The sequence below is a fragment of the Phoenix dactylifera genome, unplaced genomic scaffold, assembly GCF_009389715.1.
Source record: "Phoenix dactylifera cultivar Barhee BC4 unplaced genomic scaffold, palm_55x_up_171113_PBpolish2nd_filt_p 000178F, whole genome shotgun sequence".
In the NCBI taxonomy this organism is placed as follows: domain Eukaryota; kingdom Viridiplantae; phylum Streptophyta; class Magnoliopsida; order Arecales; family Arecaceae; genus Phoenix; species Phoenix dactylifera.
Window position 1 is genome coordinate 8,716 of NW_024067711.1, and position 16,611 is coordinate 25,326.

General features: G+C 40.5%; 1 protein-coding gene across 3 annotated transcripts in view; it reads right to left on the minus strand.

The window, feature by feature from the left end:
* Nucleotides 1-758: 758 nt before the first annotated feature.
* Nucleotides 759-16,611, minus strand: part of LOC103720749 (DNA-binding protein SMUBP-2) — a 77,437-nt gene continuing 61,584 nt past the window's right edge. For all 3 annotated transcript variants that reach the window (XM_039117076.1, XM_039117078.1, XM_039117077.1), the window contains 3 exons: nt 1,736-1,880; nt 1,259-1,393; nt 759-1,126 (listed from right to left, as the gene is read on the minus strand). In XM_039117076.1, coding sequence (XP_038973004.1) covers nt 950-1,126; nt 1,259-1,393; nt 1,736-1,880 — 457 coding nt within the window. In that variant the 3' untranslated portion in view covers nt 759-949. The remainder of the gene's footprint in view (nt 1,127-1,258; nt 1,394-1,735; nt 1,881-16,611) is intronic.

Consider the following 16,611-nt stretch of genomic DNA (forward strand, 5'->3'; position numbering starts at 1 on the left):
GTTGTACTTTTGGCTTTGAGTTATACCCTTCGCTTGCAAAAATGATTAATCCTTTTTCACAACGCTAACCATTAGATTAATCCCCGCACATATTCAAAGCATATCAAACTCCCTCATTAATTTAGCTGTACAGATCCCGAAATAGTTATTGCACAATCAAACAGTGGATTCATGCTAAGGTAGATGAATCCTTCTTTCACGCCAAAGATACAACCCTTGTCCCTTCACAACTGGATCCTTTTTGCTTCTACCGCATCTGAGAATGTAAGGCGATATCATGGAAGTCTTCTTCCGTAATTGATGAAGTACCAAGGCAACAAATCGGGAATAGTCCATTATATTGGTTTACTGTGATTTAGCCTTGTGGTCAGCCCCTTGCTGTGGGGCCCAAATACTTGCCAAGCAATACTGGAGATGCTAACCATAATTCTCCGTACATACATAGTTTATGCTGAGATGTAAGAACACAATGTGTAAAGATCCGTATTAAGTATCGTTGAATTATTATGCTTTTTGTCTATATAGAAGTTAATTATTTGAATGTTAACAAGAAAAATTGGATTTTGATACCTTGAATTATTAAGCTTCTTGTTCAGCATGGAAGTTAATTATTTGAATGTTTAACAAGAAAATTTGGATTTTGACACCTTGGAGATAAACCGCGCTCAGGGATGGATTTTGGTTCCTCAAGACGGACCAGTTCTTTCATCTTCTTTTAATCAATTACCATCCCGAGGGCTGTTTTCCCAACAAGCCGCTAGCTTATTAATATTTCTTAACCATTGATAGAATTAAACATTTCTAATAATACATCAAGGGAACGTGTCCCAGCATCATATTTCCATAGTTTCATCTGCTGTCCCAGCAAAGAATGTGCAAGGCCCGTTGCAGAGGCCATGATTTAACAGCTAGCTTGACAATTTAACACGTAGATTTAAATGGCAGATGCTTACTCATGTCCATACTCAGATGCACTCAAATACTCGCCATGCTCTCCAAAATATTCAACTAAACGTTTTAAAAAGCGGTCATTACTCACGGTTTCAGCATCACATACAAGACAGCATTGTCTTCGAGAGCGCGTCACAGCCACATTCATTCGCCTATGGTCACTCAAAAAACCCACCTGAAAGGCATGCAAACTTGTATCAGATAACCCTAGCGCAGCATCATTTCTATGCAAAAAGCACTACGCAAAATAAAGAGGCATTGGAGTATATGTATTTCAAGAAAATACTTGATTTCCTTCTAAGGTTACCTCCTTTTTTGAATTAGATCGAACCATTGAAATGATAATGGCTTCTTTTTCCCGACCTTGGAATCCATCAACTGTAGAAATTTCTACATCCTTTAGACCGTCTTCTTTGCTTCTCATCATCTTAAGATAGGTTACCTGTACCAGGCCAAGCCATCAAGACAATAGTCAGAAGGAAAACCATCCAGTTGGAGGGACAACAATGTGAACATGAAGTATGGCTTCAAGAAAAATTAAGCATATATATCAATAAAAGGGAAAAAGTATAGGAAAAAGAAAGGACCTTACACACACACACACACACAGAGAGAGAGAGAGAGAGAGAGAGGCAAAATCCATAAATACTCAACATAATCAAGGTGATGTAAGTCAAGGTGCACCTGATTTATATCTGAACATAATCATTCCATAAATACTAAACATTATAGAAGTCGATAATTTTTGTACAAAAATGGAAGTGGCAAAGGAAATGAATAAAACCTGTGCAGCATAAGGAGTGATAATTCCAATATCAGATGCATTTACTCCACTCTCAACAAGTCGCTTTGCATGAGCTATGGTAACTGCAGCCTCCCCCTCATTCATAGTGCTATCTTCTTCGTCTTTTTTTTCTTCCATGTCACAACTGAACCACAAAGGGATAATCGCAAGTAAAATAACAAACAGGTAAAGAAATAATCAACTCAAGACTATGCAAGGTAGATCAGACTATAAATTTCTAGCAAAACTAATAAATCATTTGTTATGCAGATGCAACTTCAGGCAATGTCAGAAGCAAAAAAAAAAAAAAAAAGAACTTAAGTATGGCAAAAGTTGGATATATTCAGCTCTATGCTCTATTCAGTTCTTGAAATATGCACTGACTATCATTTTTAAATTTGCTAACTTATCATTCTTACTTGTTATGTGCAACTTTACAAGGATTTTGCTATCTAGTTCTCAAAGAACCAAAAATTGTTTGGCCATATTTCCGGCTAAAATAGCTTTACTAAGAGTGATTATCTTCTGGTTTCATTTCCAAGGAGTTAGATGAGATAAAATTCTTAAGGGAAACATTTTAAAATCTTATGCAATTAAGCAGAATAAGATAAAATACACAATGCAGTATGAACAATGATGGTTATTGAATCCAGTGCATCAAATTTTAAAATAAAGGCCAAAACTAGAATGTGGCAATGGGTTAAATAAAGTTGTTAGGTCAGTATTTGCTACTATGGTTTAATTGGCCCTAACCATAACACAGCACAACCAGCCAGGAATTCAGACCGTTTCAACCTGAACTTTCTAGCACATCAGCAAGATTGCACAAGCCCCAATCTGGAGGAGGGGCTGAGGAGAACATGGTACAAAGTACAAAACAAGAGGGACAAAAGGTGGCAGCCATGCAGGGCAGCTGGCCAACAGTGCGGGACCAATAAGATGACAAGCAATAGTACAGCCAGCATAGTGGTGGGGACCAAGTGTCGGTCACTCACTTCCCACACTAAAGAGTCCCTTCCAGCTTCTTGGCGTTGGCCTAAACAAGGTGTACCGCCTTGACTGAATGTAGATAGCGCCAGCCAAAGGGAAATTCGGCACTATGCTCCTTCCAAGTCCAAGTTATACTTGGCTAAGAATGAAGTCTTGCACTCCTCTTCGGAATCTTAAGCTTTGGTAGCCAATGAAGACAACTCATATGAGAATGCTGAGGCATCAAAGGCAGCTTTGATTCGATGGTGAAAAGGAAATACAAATATTCTAAGGAGGGAAGATGGTCCCTTCCTTAGCCAAATCCAAAGAGGGTTGATGTACCCTGCCTTGGCCCAAGTCCCTAAGGACCGAATTAGGCAATATGCCTACCCAAGCCTCTTGGCCGAATACACTTTACAAGTGGCTAACTGATACAATGTCCAAAAGTCCCCCCCCACTCAATTCGGATCTATTTGTAGACCCTTACATTGGCATGCATTGGCTTCTCCTTTTGGCTGGCTGTTTGGATCCTTTGGCAACTCCTTTGGAACTTCCACTGCAGTGGCTGCTGTCTTAATCCGGTTGCCATTTGGTTGCTAACAGTTGGGCCGGCAGTTCAAGGGATTTCTGGTGGTTGGCCGGCTGTTGCTTGTCTTGGTGGCGGTTGCTTGCAGTTTCTTGCTGTTGATGGCATTTGACTGTATTTGTGGTTGCTGGCGGTTCCTCGCGGTTGGCCCAACTTTGGCTACTACAGAGGCCTTTGGTTGGTCGGTTTTGGCTGTTGGCACTCCTTTGGGTTTGCCTTTGCAGATGGTTGATCATGTGGCTAGGGCCTGGTGTGCTGGCCAAGCCCCTGTTGCGCGCAGTCTGGCGGACTGCGCGTGGACATGGGCAAGCCAGGGGCCGCCCTTGATTTCCCACGCCTGACCCTTTGGTTAGGCCAGACGTTTGCTGCTGCGGCTTGACCCTTTGGCCGCTTGGGCATTGTCGGTCTGGCCGCTGGGCGCCTGGGCGCTGGTCGGTCATGGCTGCTTGAAAAGTTGACGGTGCATTACATAAATCGAAGGGCATTACCAAATATTCATAATGGCCTGAGTGTGTTCTGAATGTTGTCTTATGAATGTCTTCATCCTTCATTCTAATTTGGTGGTAACCGGCTCTCAAGTCTAGTCGAGTAAAGATTGTTGCACCATGGAGTTCATCCAACATTTCATCCACTGTTGGAATTGGAAAACGATCCTTGATAGTGGCTTCATTTAGAGCTCTATAATCTGTGCAAAACCTCCAAGTACCATCCTTTTTTCTTACTAAGAGCACTGGTGAAGAAAAGGGACTAGAACTCCTCCTAATCAACCCTTGATTGAGCATTTCTTCAACTCGTTTTTCAATTTCTCCTTTCTGAAAGTGGGCATTTCTATAGGGTGGAACATTTATGGCCTTGGATTCGTCCTTAAGGCGGATGGGATGGTCATACAATCTTTGTGGTGGCATGGTTTTTGGTATTTCAAGTATCTTCTTGTGCCTCTCTAACAATTGTCTAACCGAACTAGGGATTCCTTCAAACTCGTCCTCCATGGAACTTGGCTCGGTTTGATCTTGAGTGGTTAACAAGATGGCTACATAGGGGGGCACCTCCTTTGCATAGTCTCTCCATAGTATAAGCCTCACAAGGTTTAACCTCATTACTTCCAATGGCAGTCCATTTCTTCTTTTGGCTCCCTATTTTGAATTCCATTGTCATAGAACCAAAGTCTGTGATCACATTTCCCACCCTCCGAAGCCAAGCATTACCAAGGACTATATCAAGACCTACTAACTGAATCACATGTAAATCAACCTTGATTCTTACCCCTTGGATGTTCATTTTCACCTCTTGTATGACTTCCTTGCATGTAAGTCTCTCACCACTTGCCACTTTAACTTCAAATGGCTGTATGTCAATAGGATGCAGTCCCAACTTGGCCACGATTGAAGCATTGATGAAGTTATGGGATGATCCACTGTCAACCAACAATGAAACCTCATGTCGTCCGACCCATGCAAGGAGCCTCATAGTGCTGGGTTTTGGCACCCCAGTTAGTGCATGAAGAGAAAGTTCTGCATCACTATCTTCCGCCCTTGTATGATCTTCATGGGTTGGAGTCGACTCCTCTTCATGTTCACTCGGATTGGTGGCTTCTTCATCACCCACTTCTGCCTCCAGCACATCAATGAGAAAAGATTGGCCTGATCTGCATTTGTGTTCACAGCCCCACTTCTCTCCACACTTGAAACACAAGCCCTTCTTGATGAAATCTTGGACTTCTTCCCTTGAAAGCTTCTTCACTTGCTGTGGCTGATTCCTTGGGTTGGTGCCGGCTGCATCCTTGCCTTTCCAAAGAATTTTGGGTGGAAGTGACTTGGTCTCCTGGCTGATTGTCTCCTTGATCATCCTCTTTTCGGACTGGAATCCTTCCTCCAGAATTTCAGCCATTCGCATGGCTTCTTGCATGGAAGAGGGTTGCTTTAACTTGATCTCCTTAGCAAGTCAAGGCTTCAAGCCATCAATGAATGTGCCCATCAGTGCTTCCTCCAACCAACCTGTCACCAAAGTTTGAAGATGGCGAAATTCCTCTACATAGGACCTCACTCTTCCCTCTTGTTTTATTTTTGCCAATTGCCCATGGTAATTCACAATAGGGGAAGGCCCCCATTGAATCATAAACTCCTTCACAAAGGCTGACCATCCTAATCTCCTCCCTTCTTTTTCATACATGGTTCTCAACCATCTCCACCATTTACTTGCTTTGTCTTCAAGATGAAAACTAGCAAGGGATACTTTCTCTCTATGTGGAACCTCATAGACATAAAAGAATTGTTCCACTTTATCCATCCATTCAAAGGGATCTCCACCACTATACTTAGGAAATTCAATTTGTGGCTTCCTAATCTCCCTTCTAGGCTCTTCCTCATCATCACCAAATTCACCATGTTGAGGCATTTTTCTCCTCTCATCTCTTCTTCTTCCTCTCGGTCTAGTGGTAATCCGGGGTTCCTCTTCGGACTCCCTTATACTAAGGACTTCTTCATATTCAACTCCTTTCCCAAATCGATCCACACACACCCCAAATCCTTCCACTCGACTTCCTCTTCTTACTCTTTCACTCTTTTTTTCTCTCACCCGAAATCCACTATGATTGCTTGCTAAATCTTCTTCACTATCCCTTCCTTGGTCCTGCTCACTAGCATGCGGCCAAGGCTCCTTGTTAGAATTTTTTTCTCCACTTGATACCCTCCTTTCCAATCTCTCCAAACTTCGATTTGTTTCTCTCCTCATTTCAGCCATTGAATTGGAAAGTTCTTCTAAGATTTTACTCACTCAGTTGGACTGACTTTCAAGGGCTTCTAATCTTTGGTTATCCCCGGAATCCATGGAAATTTTTATATGATTTCAGAACAATCCTTCAAAGGGGGAAAACTAGTAATGAATCCTCACTTCCCACAAGGTCACTCATGTGGCCCTTCCCTCTTTTACCACTCGGAAATGGTAAGCTGAATGAAGGTTGACTTGACTTACTTGTAGCAAAGTTCAAAAGTTGTTAAGTGGCGCTACCTTCAAGATGTTCTTCACCGGAGTAGGGTTGAACCTCGCAGTGTCTTCCTTGATGAAGTTCTCTCAATGAAAGCACCAAATTGGTGGGGACCAAGTGTCGGTCACTCACTTTCCACACCAAAGAGTCCCTTCCAGCTTCTTGGCGTTGGCCTAAACAAGGTGTGCCACCTTGAACGAATGTAGATAGCGCCAGCAAAAGGGAAATTCGGCACTATGCTCCTTCCAAGTCCAAATTATACTTGGCTAAGAATGGAGTCTTGCACTCCTCTTCGGAATCTTAAGCTTTGGTAGCCAATGAAGACAACTCATATGAGAATGCTGAGGCATCAAAGGCAGCTTTTGTTGCCCAAGGTGACAAGCCAAGAGGGGGGGGTGAATTGGTTTCTATTAAATTTAAACTATCTTACTCAAGTCAAATAGATGGTTAGTAAGCTAAGGCAATTCACAACACAAACAACACAAAGTATAGTGGTTCGGTGCTCTCCTTAGCACCTACGTCCACTCCCCAAGCGACCCCTTGGGAATTCACTATAATCTCGCGGATTACAGTTGGATTGTTTTCCGGGCTCACAATCCAAAAACCTTTGTTGGTTTTACGGGCTCACCAACGAACCTTTACAATTTGGTTTTCCGGGTTCACCAAAAACCTTTGTTGGTTTTATGGGCTCACCAACGAACCTTTACAATTGATTTTCCGGGTTCACCAATCAACCTACTTCGTTGGTTTTCCGGGCTCACCAACCAACCTTTACAAATAGTTTGACAAACAAAAAGAAAGATTCAAACTCCTAAATGAGCAAATGAAACAATATTAACTACAAAGAAGAGTTAGAAAGTATTTATCGCTTTGAAGTGGCTTTGCTCTTCTTTGTCAAGGATGCTTCACTCTTCAAGGAAGGATGGAGCTCTTGATGACTCTTTGAATCTGCTCAACCCCTTTCTTTGATTCTTGAATGAAGCACTTGAATGAAGAAAATTAGGACACTTTTGTTTTCTTGTGTACTCTTTGATACCTCTTTCAAAAGTTATTCTATCTGATGAATAGTGCCCCTTTAAATAGCTTCCCACATTCTTTGGACAAGTCCCAATGGTTAGATTTGAAAAACTAGCCGTTACTGACCTTGGGAAGGACAAAAAGTACATCTGCAGAACTAGCCGTTATGCTTCAGCCCGTGTTTGGGTCGGCTCAACCTGTCCTTGGGTCGACCCAACTTTCACTTGGGTCGACTCAAACATTCCTTGGGTCGACCCTCTCAGAAAACACAGAAACTTGAAATTCAACCTTCCTTCCCTTGGGTCGACCCAACCATTCTTTGGGTCGACTCAAAGTTCACTTGGGTCGACTCAACTTCTTCTTGGGTCGAGACTCTCTGTAATTCCAGAGAACCATTTCCTGACTTCTTTTTCTGTTTTGCCTTTGGGTCGACCCTCTCAGGGTTTGGGTCGACTCAAGCTTGGGTCGACTCAACCACTGTTTGGGTCGACCCTCTCAGTAAATCCAGAGAGCCATTTTTCTGTTTTGTTTCAAGAATCTTGGTGTTTGGGTCGACTCATGCTTTCCTTGGGTCGACCCAACTCACTGTTCATCTGTGCCAATTTTGCAGAAGTGTGCCAAATGACTTCTTGATGTGCCGGGGTCGACCCAATCAATCTTTGGGTCGACTTAATCCACTCTTTGCTGCATCTCAATGTTAGATTCATTCAAATGAACAATGAAACATATCTATGTCAATTCATACAAATATACTGAGAGTAATGGACTTATAAATGAAGTATTGATTTAACTTATAACATACTCTAGATAATTGCTTGTTAATCATCAAAATAACACTATCATCCTCAATCTCCCCCTTTTTGATGATTACAAAATAAAGAGTATGAACCTATTGTTATTTGTCTTTGAAATCAGTTTTTGAAAGGGCTTAACTTGCTGAATTTCAGCTTTTCATATATAAGAGTGAAATCTCCCCCTATATCATTTAAATGTTGCCAATTTGACTTTTTGAATTGCTCCCCCTTTCATTTATAATTCATTAGCGATGAAACTTCAAAAATTTGAGATAAAATATGAGTTTCAGGTTATGTATCGGGGTGCGAGATGTGCGTGCCAAATTCTGAAATTTGATATAAATTTTTGACTTGATCATTTTCATTGTTGCAAATTGCTCCCCCTTAGATGTATATGCTTTCTTATATGATTCCCAATTTGTTTTACAAGTTATTTCTCTTTCTTTCTTTACTTATCCTTTCTTTACTTTCTTTACTTCTCCTTTCTTTACTTCTCCTTTCTCTACTATTCCTCTTTCTTTACTTTTACTCTTATCAATCTTTCTTTACTTACTCTAAAGATATCTTTACTTCTCCCCTTTTTGTTACTTTATCTAATCTACAAAATCTTTACTTCTCTCCCCTAAGATCTTTACTTCTCCTAAAATAAATACTCTTACTTTACTTCTCCCCCCTTTTTGTTATCATCAAAAAGATACATGGGAAAGATGCAATAAATAGCAAACTTCAAACTTCATTGATCAAAATAGGAACATTTTTAATACAGTCATGCCCAAAATGAAAACAAATACAATGTTCCTCAATCAAAGTTTAAAGATACATGATAAAAGCAAAATACACATGAGAACTAGATATCTGGCCTAGGCTCTAAACATAAATGCTAAGATCAGCCTAGGGAGACTCTAACGGCTGGGATCTAGTCCTCATCCTCCTAGTGTATGTGGCGAGGGGAGGTCGTGCCTGGTGAGACTGTCTGGCGTGGAGCACGACGAGCTGGATGACTCTGTGCCGAAATCTCTGACTCAGCAGCCTGTGGCACAGATGGTCCATGGGTCTCTCTCTCTCCGGAGTGCTCCTATCTGCTGCCTCAGATCACTGATCTCAGCAGACATGACATCCAACCGGGCGTCCAATCGGCTCGTCAGCCCGTCAGTGATAGTCCTCGCCTGAGCTGACATGAGCTCAGTCATCCTGCTCCAGAACTCATCCGTATCTCTCGGAGGAACGGATGATAATGGTCCAGCCTCTGAAGGTGCAGGAGGATGATCCATATGCTCCTCATCCTCATCCTCTGGTGCATCTCCCTCTGGTGCCTCACCCTGAATGCCTGCTCCAGTGTGAATCCACTGCCCGTTCACTTTCTCATATCCCATGCGTATAAGTGTCCGTGCAGTGTATGTGTCAGTATGATGCAGACTCTTGGATGCCTCCTCCTCGAGAGCTAAACCGTGCTGTCGAAAAATCAAGGTGAGTATCATACCATAAGGTAGTGATACCCTGTTGCTGCACATCACCTTCCTCATCTGTCTCAGTATCATGGCCGGAAGATTTAGGAGAATCCCCTGAATCATACACTCCATCACTGCTAGATCTCGCTCTGTGATGAGATCGAATCTTCCGGTCTTTGGAAATAAAATCTTATTTATTATACTGAGCAGTAATCTCATTTCAGCGGAAAGAGAACTAGCTATTACCTTCGTGGAAAAGTCGAAGTTCTCATTTTCCATGATCAACTTTAGAGCTCTCATTTTGTTTTCTGGCTTTTCCGGAGTGGCTCCTATGCAGGGTAGATGAAGTAGCTCACTCAAGCTCTCCTCGGAAACTCGAACTCGAACCCCTCGAACTTCCGAAACAAGCCCTCCCATACCAGTTTTGAGGAAGGCATAGAACTCCTGAACCAATCCGGGGTAGATTACCACATCTAGGGAGCAAAGATACTCCCAACCTTGCCTTTGGATCCATTCCCTCAACCGAAACCCTTCTTGATCAAAGAACTCGAAATGGATCCTTCTCCCCGTTGTAACCGGCCTTCCCGCAAATCTTGCAAGTATCACTAAGGGGGAAGGAGGAGGGGCCTCCGCACGTGCCTCACGTCGTGGAGACACGGGAGATGGCTCCGTAGGTTGCCTTTCCTCCCGTTGAATCCGTGTGACTCTTCCGGATCTCTTGGCTACGGCTCTTTTGGGTCCCATTTCTCTAGGATCTCAAGGAAATCTACTGTTTGGAGATGATTGGAGAAGATTTGAGAGTGGGGAAAAGGATTTTCGGAAGAGGACAAAGGGTAAACAGTGCCCTAGATATGCTCTCGGGTCCCCTTTTAACAGTGGGGTCCCGACGTTGGGTTGACTCAAGATTTTTCTTGGGTCGACTCAACGTTGGGTCGACCCTATTCTGGGTTGGGTCGACCCAAGTGCAGAATTTTTCTTTTTCTCTTCCTTTTTGCTTCTAAAAATTTTCTTTGCTTCCAATCCTTATAACTTCTTTCTGGGACAATGATATATGAGTAAGAAATCTATAGATAACAAGTTTGACTCATGTTTCATGGAATTTTAGAAATTAGAGGAATGTATCATGAGACTACTAGCTCCCTTTTATATTTCTTCAATAAAAAGGATCACATATGCCTAATTCCCTCCTTAGCATGCAGAATCTATCTTCACTCAATGGTTTCGTAAATATGTCGGCTAATTGTTTTTCAGTGCATATATGCTCAATACATATATTTCCATTTTGCACATGATCCCTAATAAAATGGTACCTTATTTCTATGTGTTTGGCTTTAGAGTGCTGAACTGGATTTTTAGTAAGATTGATGGCACTAGTATTATCACACTTAATAGGAATATTATCTAGTTTAACTCCATAGTCCTCTAGTTGTTGCTTAAGCCATAATACTTGAGCACAACAACTACCAGCAGCTATGTATTCAGCTTCAGCTGTGGACAGTGCCACTGAATTCTGCTTTTTGCTGAACCATGATACTAAGTTGTTTCCTAAGAATTGACATGTGCCACTTGTGCTCTTTCTATCTAATTTGCATCCGGCAAAATCAGCATCTGAATATGCAAGCAAATCTAGACATGAGTCTCTTGAGTACCATAAACCTATATTGGTAGTTCCTCTTAAATATCTAAGGATTCTCTTAACAGCACTTAAATGTGACTCCTTAGGATCGGATTGGTATCTAGCACATATTCCTACACTAAATACGATGTCGGGTCTACTAGCAGTAAGGTAGAGCAAGGATCCAATTATTCCTCTATAGAGCTTAATATCAATACTCTTCCCTTTTTCATCTTTGTCTAGCTTACTAGTAGGGTTCATTGGAGTGCCAACTCCCTTATGATTTTCATTCCCAAACTTCTTTAGTATTTCCTTTGTATACTTAGTTTGAAGAACCGACTTTCACCTTGAAAGCCACTAGAGCATGAATGAAAATGCCTTCTTTAGTTTGTTTGATTTGTAATCCTAGAAAGAAGCTTAGTTCTCCCATCAAACTCATTTCAAATTCTCCATGCATTAAATCAGCAAATTCTTTGCAAAGAGTATCATTTGTGGCACCAAAGATTATGTCATCTACATATATTTGTACCACTAATAGATTTTTGTCCTTTCTTTTGAGAAATAGAGTTTTATCTACATTTCCTCTACTAAAGTCATTATTAAGCAGAAATTTACTTAATCGATCATACCAAGCCCTAGGTGCTTGCTTTAATCCATATAATGCCTTATGTAGTTTAAACACATGATTTGGAAATTCATGATTCTCAAAACCTGGAGGTTGTTCTACATATACTTCCTCCTCAATAAAACCATTTAAGAATGCACTCTTCACATCCATTTGATATAATTTGAAATCCATAAAACATGCAAATGCTAGAAGTAATCTAATAGCCTCTAATCTAGCTACAGGAGCAAATGTTTCATCAAAATCTATTCCTTCTTGATTGTATCCCTTAGCTACAAGTCTAGCCTTATTTCTTATAACTAATCCATTTTCATCTAATTTATTTCTAAATATCCATTTTGTTCCAATTACTGAATTATGCTTTGGTCTTTCAGTTAATGTCCATACATTACTTCTTTTGAATTGATTTAATTCTTCTTGCATGGCATTTATCCAGTTATTATCTTTTTCAGCTTCTTCATAATTCTTAGGTTCTAATTGTGAAACGAAAGCAAAATAATCATTTAAATTCCTAAGAGATGATCGAGTTCTTACCCCTTGAGATGGATCACCAATGATTAAGTCTTTAGGATGTCCATGTGCATACCTCCATTCTTTTGGCAAGTTTTGGGGTTGTGGTGGCACGCAATCATCTCCCTTATCTTGATTTGGCACGTCATCAATATTCAACTTTTCAAAGTCGATAATTCCTGTATCATCATCAACAATATTTTCTTTCCTAGCAGACTCACTATCAGACTCATCAAATATAATATTGACTGACTCTTCCACTACTAAGGTTCTTTTATTGAATACTCTGTATGCCCTGCTAGATGTGGAGTATCCTAAGAAGATACCTTCATCTGACTTGGCATCAAATTTACTTAGATCCTCCTTGCCATTGTTTAAGATAAAACATCTACATCCAAACACTTTAAGATATTTAGCAGTTGGTTTCTTATTCTTCCAGAGTTCATAAGGAGTTTTCTTGGTTATAAGTCGTATTAAAACTCGATTTAGAATATGGCAAGAAGTGTTTATAGCTTCAGCCCAAAAGTACTTTGGAAGATTTGACTCACACAACATTGTGCGTGCCATTTCTGCCAATGTCCTATTTTTCCTTTCAACAACCCCATTTTGTTGAGGCGTTCTAGGTGCTGAAAATTGATGTGATATTCCATTTTTAGTGCAAAATTCTTCAAAGTGTTGATTTTCAAATTCCGTACCATGATCACTTCGAATTGCTACTAAGGTGAGTTTCTTTTCATTTATGATATTATTATATAGTTTCAAAAATTCTGAAAATGCTTCATTCTTATGTGCCAAAAATGAAACCCATGTATACCTTGAGAAATCATCAACAATAACTAGTCCATATTTCTTCCCTCCTAGACTTGTAGTTCTAGTAGGTCCAAATAAGTCCATGTGTATGAGTTCAAATAGTCTAGTTGTTGATACTACATTCTTCGATTTGAAAGATGATTTAGTTTGTTTTCCCAATGAACATGGTCCACATATTTTGTCCTTTCCAAAGATTAGTTTTGGCACATCTTTTATTAATTCCTTCTTGACTAGTTTTGATATTAATTCCATACTAGCATGTCCTAATCTTCGATGCCAAAGCCAACTAGTTTCATTTTTCTTTTCTTCATTAGTAATTAAGCATAAACCATTTTTCTTGCCTAACTCATGAAGATCTACTAAGTAAATATTTCTTTGCCTTTGTCCTACAAGTACAATGCTATTATCTTTAGAATTAGTGATTATGCATAAAGATGCTTCAAATGTAACTTTAAACTCTTTATCACAAAATTGACTTATGCTAAGAAGGTTATGTTTCAAACCCTTAACTAATAAGACATTTTCTACAAAAATAGATGGAGCAATGAAAATTTTACCCTTTCCAATGATATGCCCTTTACCATTGTCTCCATAGGTTACTACTCCACCCTTCTTTGATTCCAAGGTGACAAATTGATCTTCGTCACCGGTCATGTGTCTTGAACAGCCGCTATCTAGATACCATCGTTTTTCCACTTTATCAGCTGCAAGACACACCTCATCGTCATTGGCCATATGACACATTTGGGCCATCTCTTGATGATCTTCCTCCTCTGAGCTTGATTCCTCACTTTCACTCCATTCAGCCATGAAATTTTTCTTTTTCAACTTTCTTGCCATCCACTTCAAATCTGGGCAATCTATCTTATAATGCCCGGGTTTGTTACACTCATAGCAAATGGGAGTTTCTTTTTCCTTTTCTTTGTCCTTACCCTTTTCTTTGCTTGAGTTACCTTTAAGGAAGGGTTTCTTTTTATGGAACCTATTCTTACCTCTCATAAATTTTCTGAATCTTCTCCCAAGCACAGCCATCCCTTCTTCATCGATTTCTTCATCATCATCCGAATCTTCCGATTCAGTTAGTTGTTTAGGGGTGGTAGTCTTTAGAGCAATGGGCTTTCTTCTCTTGACCTCATCTTCTGAATTTTGCCTCATTGTCAACTCATGGGTCATGAGTGATCCTAGAAGCTCCTCTAACTGTAGTGTGTTGAGGTCCTTTGCTTCTTGAATAGCGGTTACCTTGGCCTTCCAATTTCTTGGTAGAGACCTGAGAATTTTTCGCACCAAATCAGAGTTAGAGTAAGATTTTCCTAAACTCTTAAGCCCATTTATAATGTCAGTAAAACGAGTAAACATTTCAGTTATGGACTCAGTAGATTTCATTTTAAACAATTCATACTTGTGTACTAATATGTTTATCTTTGACTCCTTAACTTGATTGGTCCCTTCATGTGTGACCTCAAGTCTGTCCCAAATTTCTTTGGCAGTAGTGCAAGTAGATATTCTATTAAACTCATTTACATCTAATGAGCAGTAAAGTACATTTATAGCTTTTGCATTTAACTGTGCTAATCTTCTATCACTTTCATTCCAATCCATTTCTGGTTTGGGTATGACAGTGCCCTCTATGTTAAGTGTGGGTGTGTGAGGTCCTCTAGTGATGATTTGTCATAGTTCATAGTCTGAAGCTTGAATGAATATCCTCATTCTAGCTTTCCAATATGTGTAGTTTGTGCCATTAAATAGAGGTGGTCTATTTGTGGATTGTCCCTCACTCATAGAACATCCCACTTGGGTTGTCATGATCTTTAACTCTTGATTGTGAGATCAATGAGTACTATTAGAGCACCTTGCTCTGATACCACTTGTTGCCCAAGGTGACAAGCCAAGAGGGGGGGGTGAATTGGTTTCTTTTAAATTTAAACTATCTTACTCAAGTCAAATAGATGGTTAGTAAGCTAAGGCAATTCACAACACAAACAACACAAAGTATAGTGGTTCGGTGCTCTCCTTAGCACCTACGTCCACTCCCCAAGCGACCCCTTGGAAATTCACTATAATCTCGCGGATTACAGTTGGATTGTTTTCCGGGCTCACAATCCAAAAACCTTTGTTGGTTTTACGGGCTCACCAACGAACCTTTACAATTTGGTTTTCCGGGTTCACCAAAAATCTTTGTTGGTTTTACGGGCTCACCAACGAACCTTTACAATTGGTTTTCCGGGTTCACCAATCAACCTACTTCGTTGGTTTTCCGGGCTCACCAACCAACCTTTACAAATAGTTTGACAAACAAAAAGAAAGATTCAAACTCCTAAATGAGCAAATGAAACAATATTAACTACAAAGAAGAGTTAGAAAGTATTTATCGCTTTGAAGTGGCTTTGCTCTTCTTTGTCAAGGATGCTTCACTCTTCAAGGGAGGATGGAGCTCTTGATGACTCTTTGAATATGCTCAACCCCTTTCTTTGATTCTTGAATGAAGCACTTGAATGAAGAAGATTAGGGCACTTTTGTTTTCTTGTGTACTCTTTGATATCTCTTTCAAAAGTTATTCTATCTGATGAATAGTGCCCCTTTAAATAGCTTCCCACATTCTTTGGACAAGCCCCAATGGTTAGATTTGAAAAACTAGCCGTTACTGACCTTGGGAAGGACAAAAAGTACATCTGCAGAACTAGCCGTTATGCTTCAGCCCGTGTTTGGGTCGGCTCAACCTGTCCTTGGGTCGACCCAACTTTCACTTGGGTCGACTCAAACATTCCTTGGGTCGACCCTCTCAGAAAACACAGAAACTTGAAATTCAGCCTTCCTTCCCTTGGGTCGACCCAACCATTCTTTGGGTCGACTCAAAGTTCACTTGGGTCGACTCAACTTCTTCTTGGGTCGACTCTCTCAGTAATTCCAGAGAACCATTTCCTGACTTCTTTTTCTGTTTTGCCTTTGGGTCGACCCTCTCAGGGTTTGGGTCGACTCAAGCTTGGGTCGACTCAACCACTGTTTGGGTCGACCCTCTCAGTAAATCCAGAGAGCCATTTTTCTGTTTTGTTTCAAGAATCTTGGTGTTTGGGTCGACTCATGCTTTCCTTGGGTCGACCCAACTCACTGTTCATCTGTGCCAATTTTGCAGAAGTGTGCCAAATGACTTCTTGATGTGCCGGGGTCGACCCAATCAATCTTTGGGTCGACTTAATCCACTCTTTGCTGCATCTCAATGTTAGATTCATTCAAATGAACAATGAAATATATCTATGTCAATTCATACAAATATACTGAGAGTAATGGACTTATAAATGAAGTATTGATTTAACTTATAACATACTCTAGATAATTGCTTGTTAATCATCAAAATAACACTATCATCCTCAGCTTTGATTCGATGGTGAAAAGAAAATACAAATATTCTAAGGAGGGAAGATGGTCCCTTTTGATGTACCCTGCCTTGGCCCAAGTTCCTAAGGACCGAATTAGGCAATATGCCTACCCAAGCCTCTTGGCCGAATGCACTTTACAAGTGGC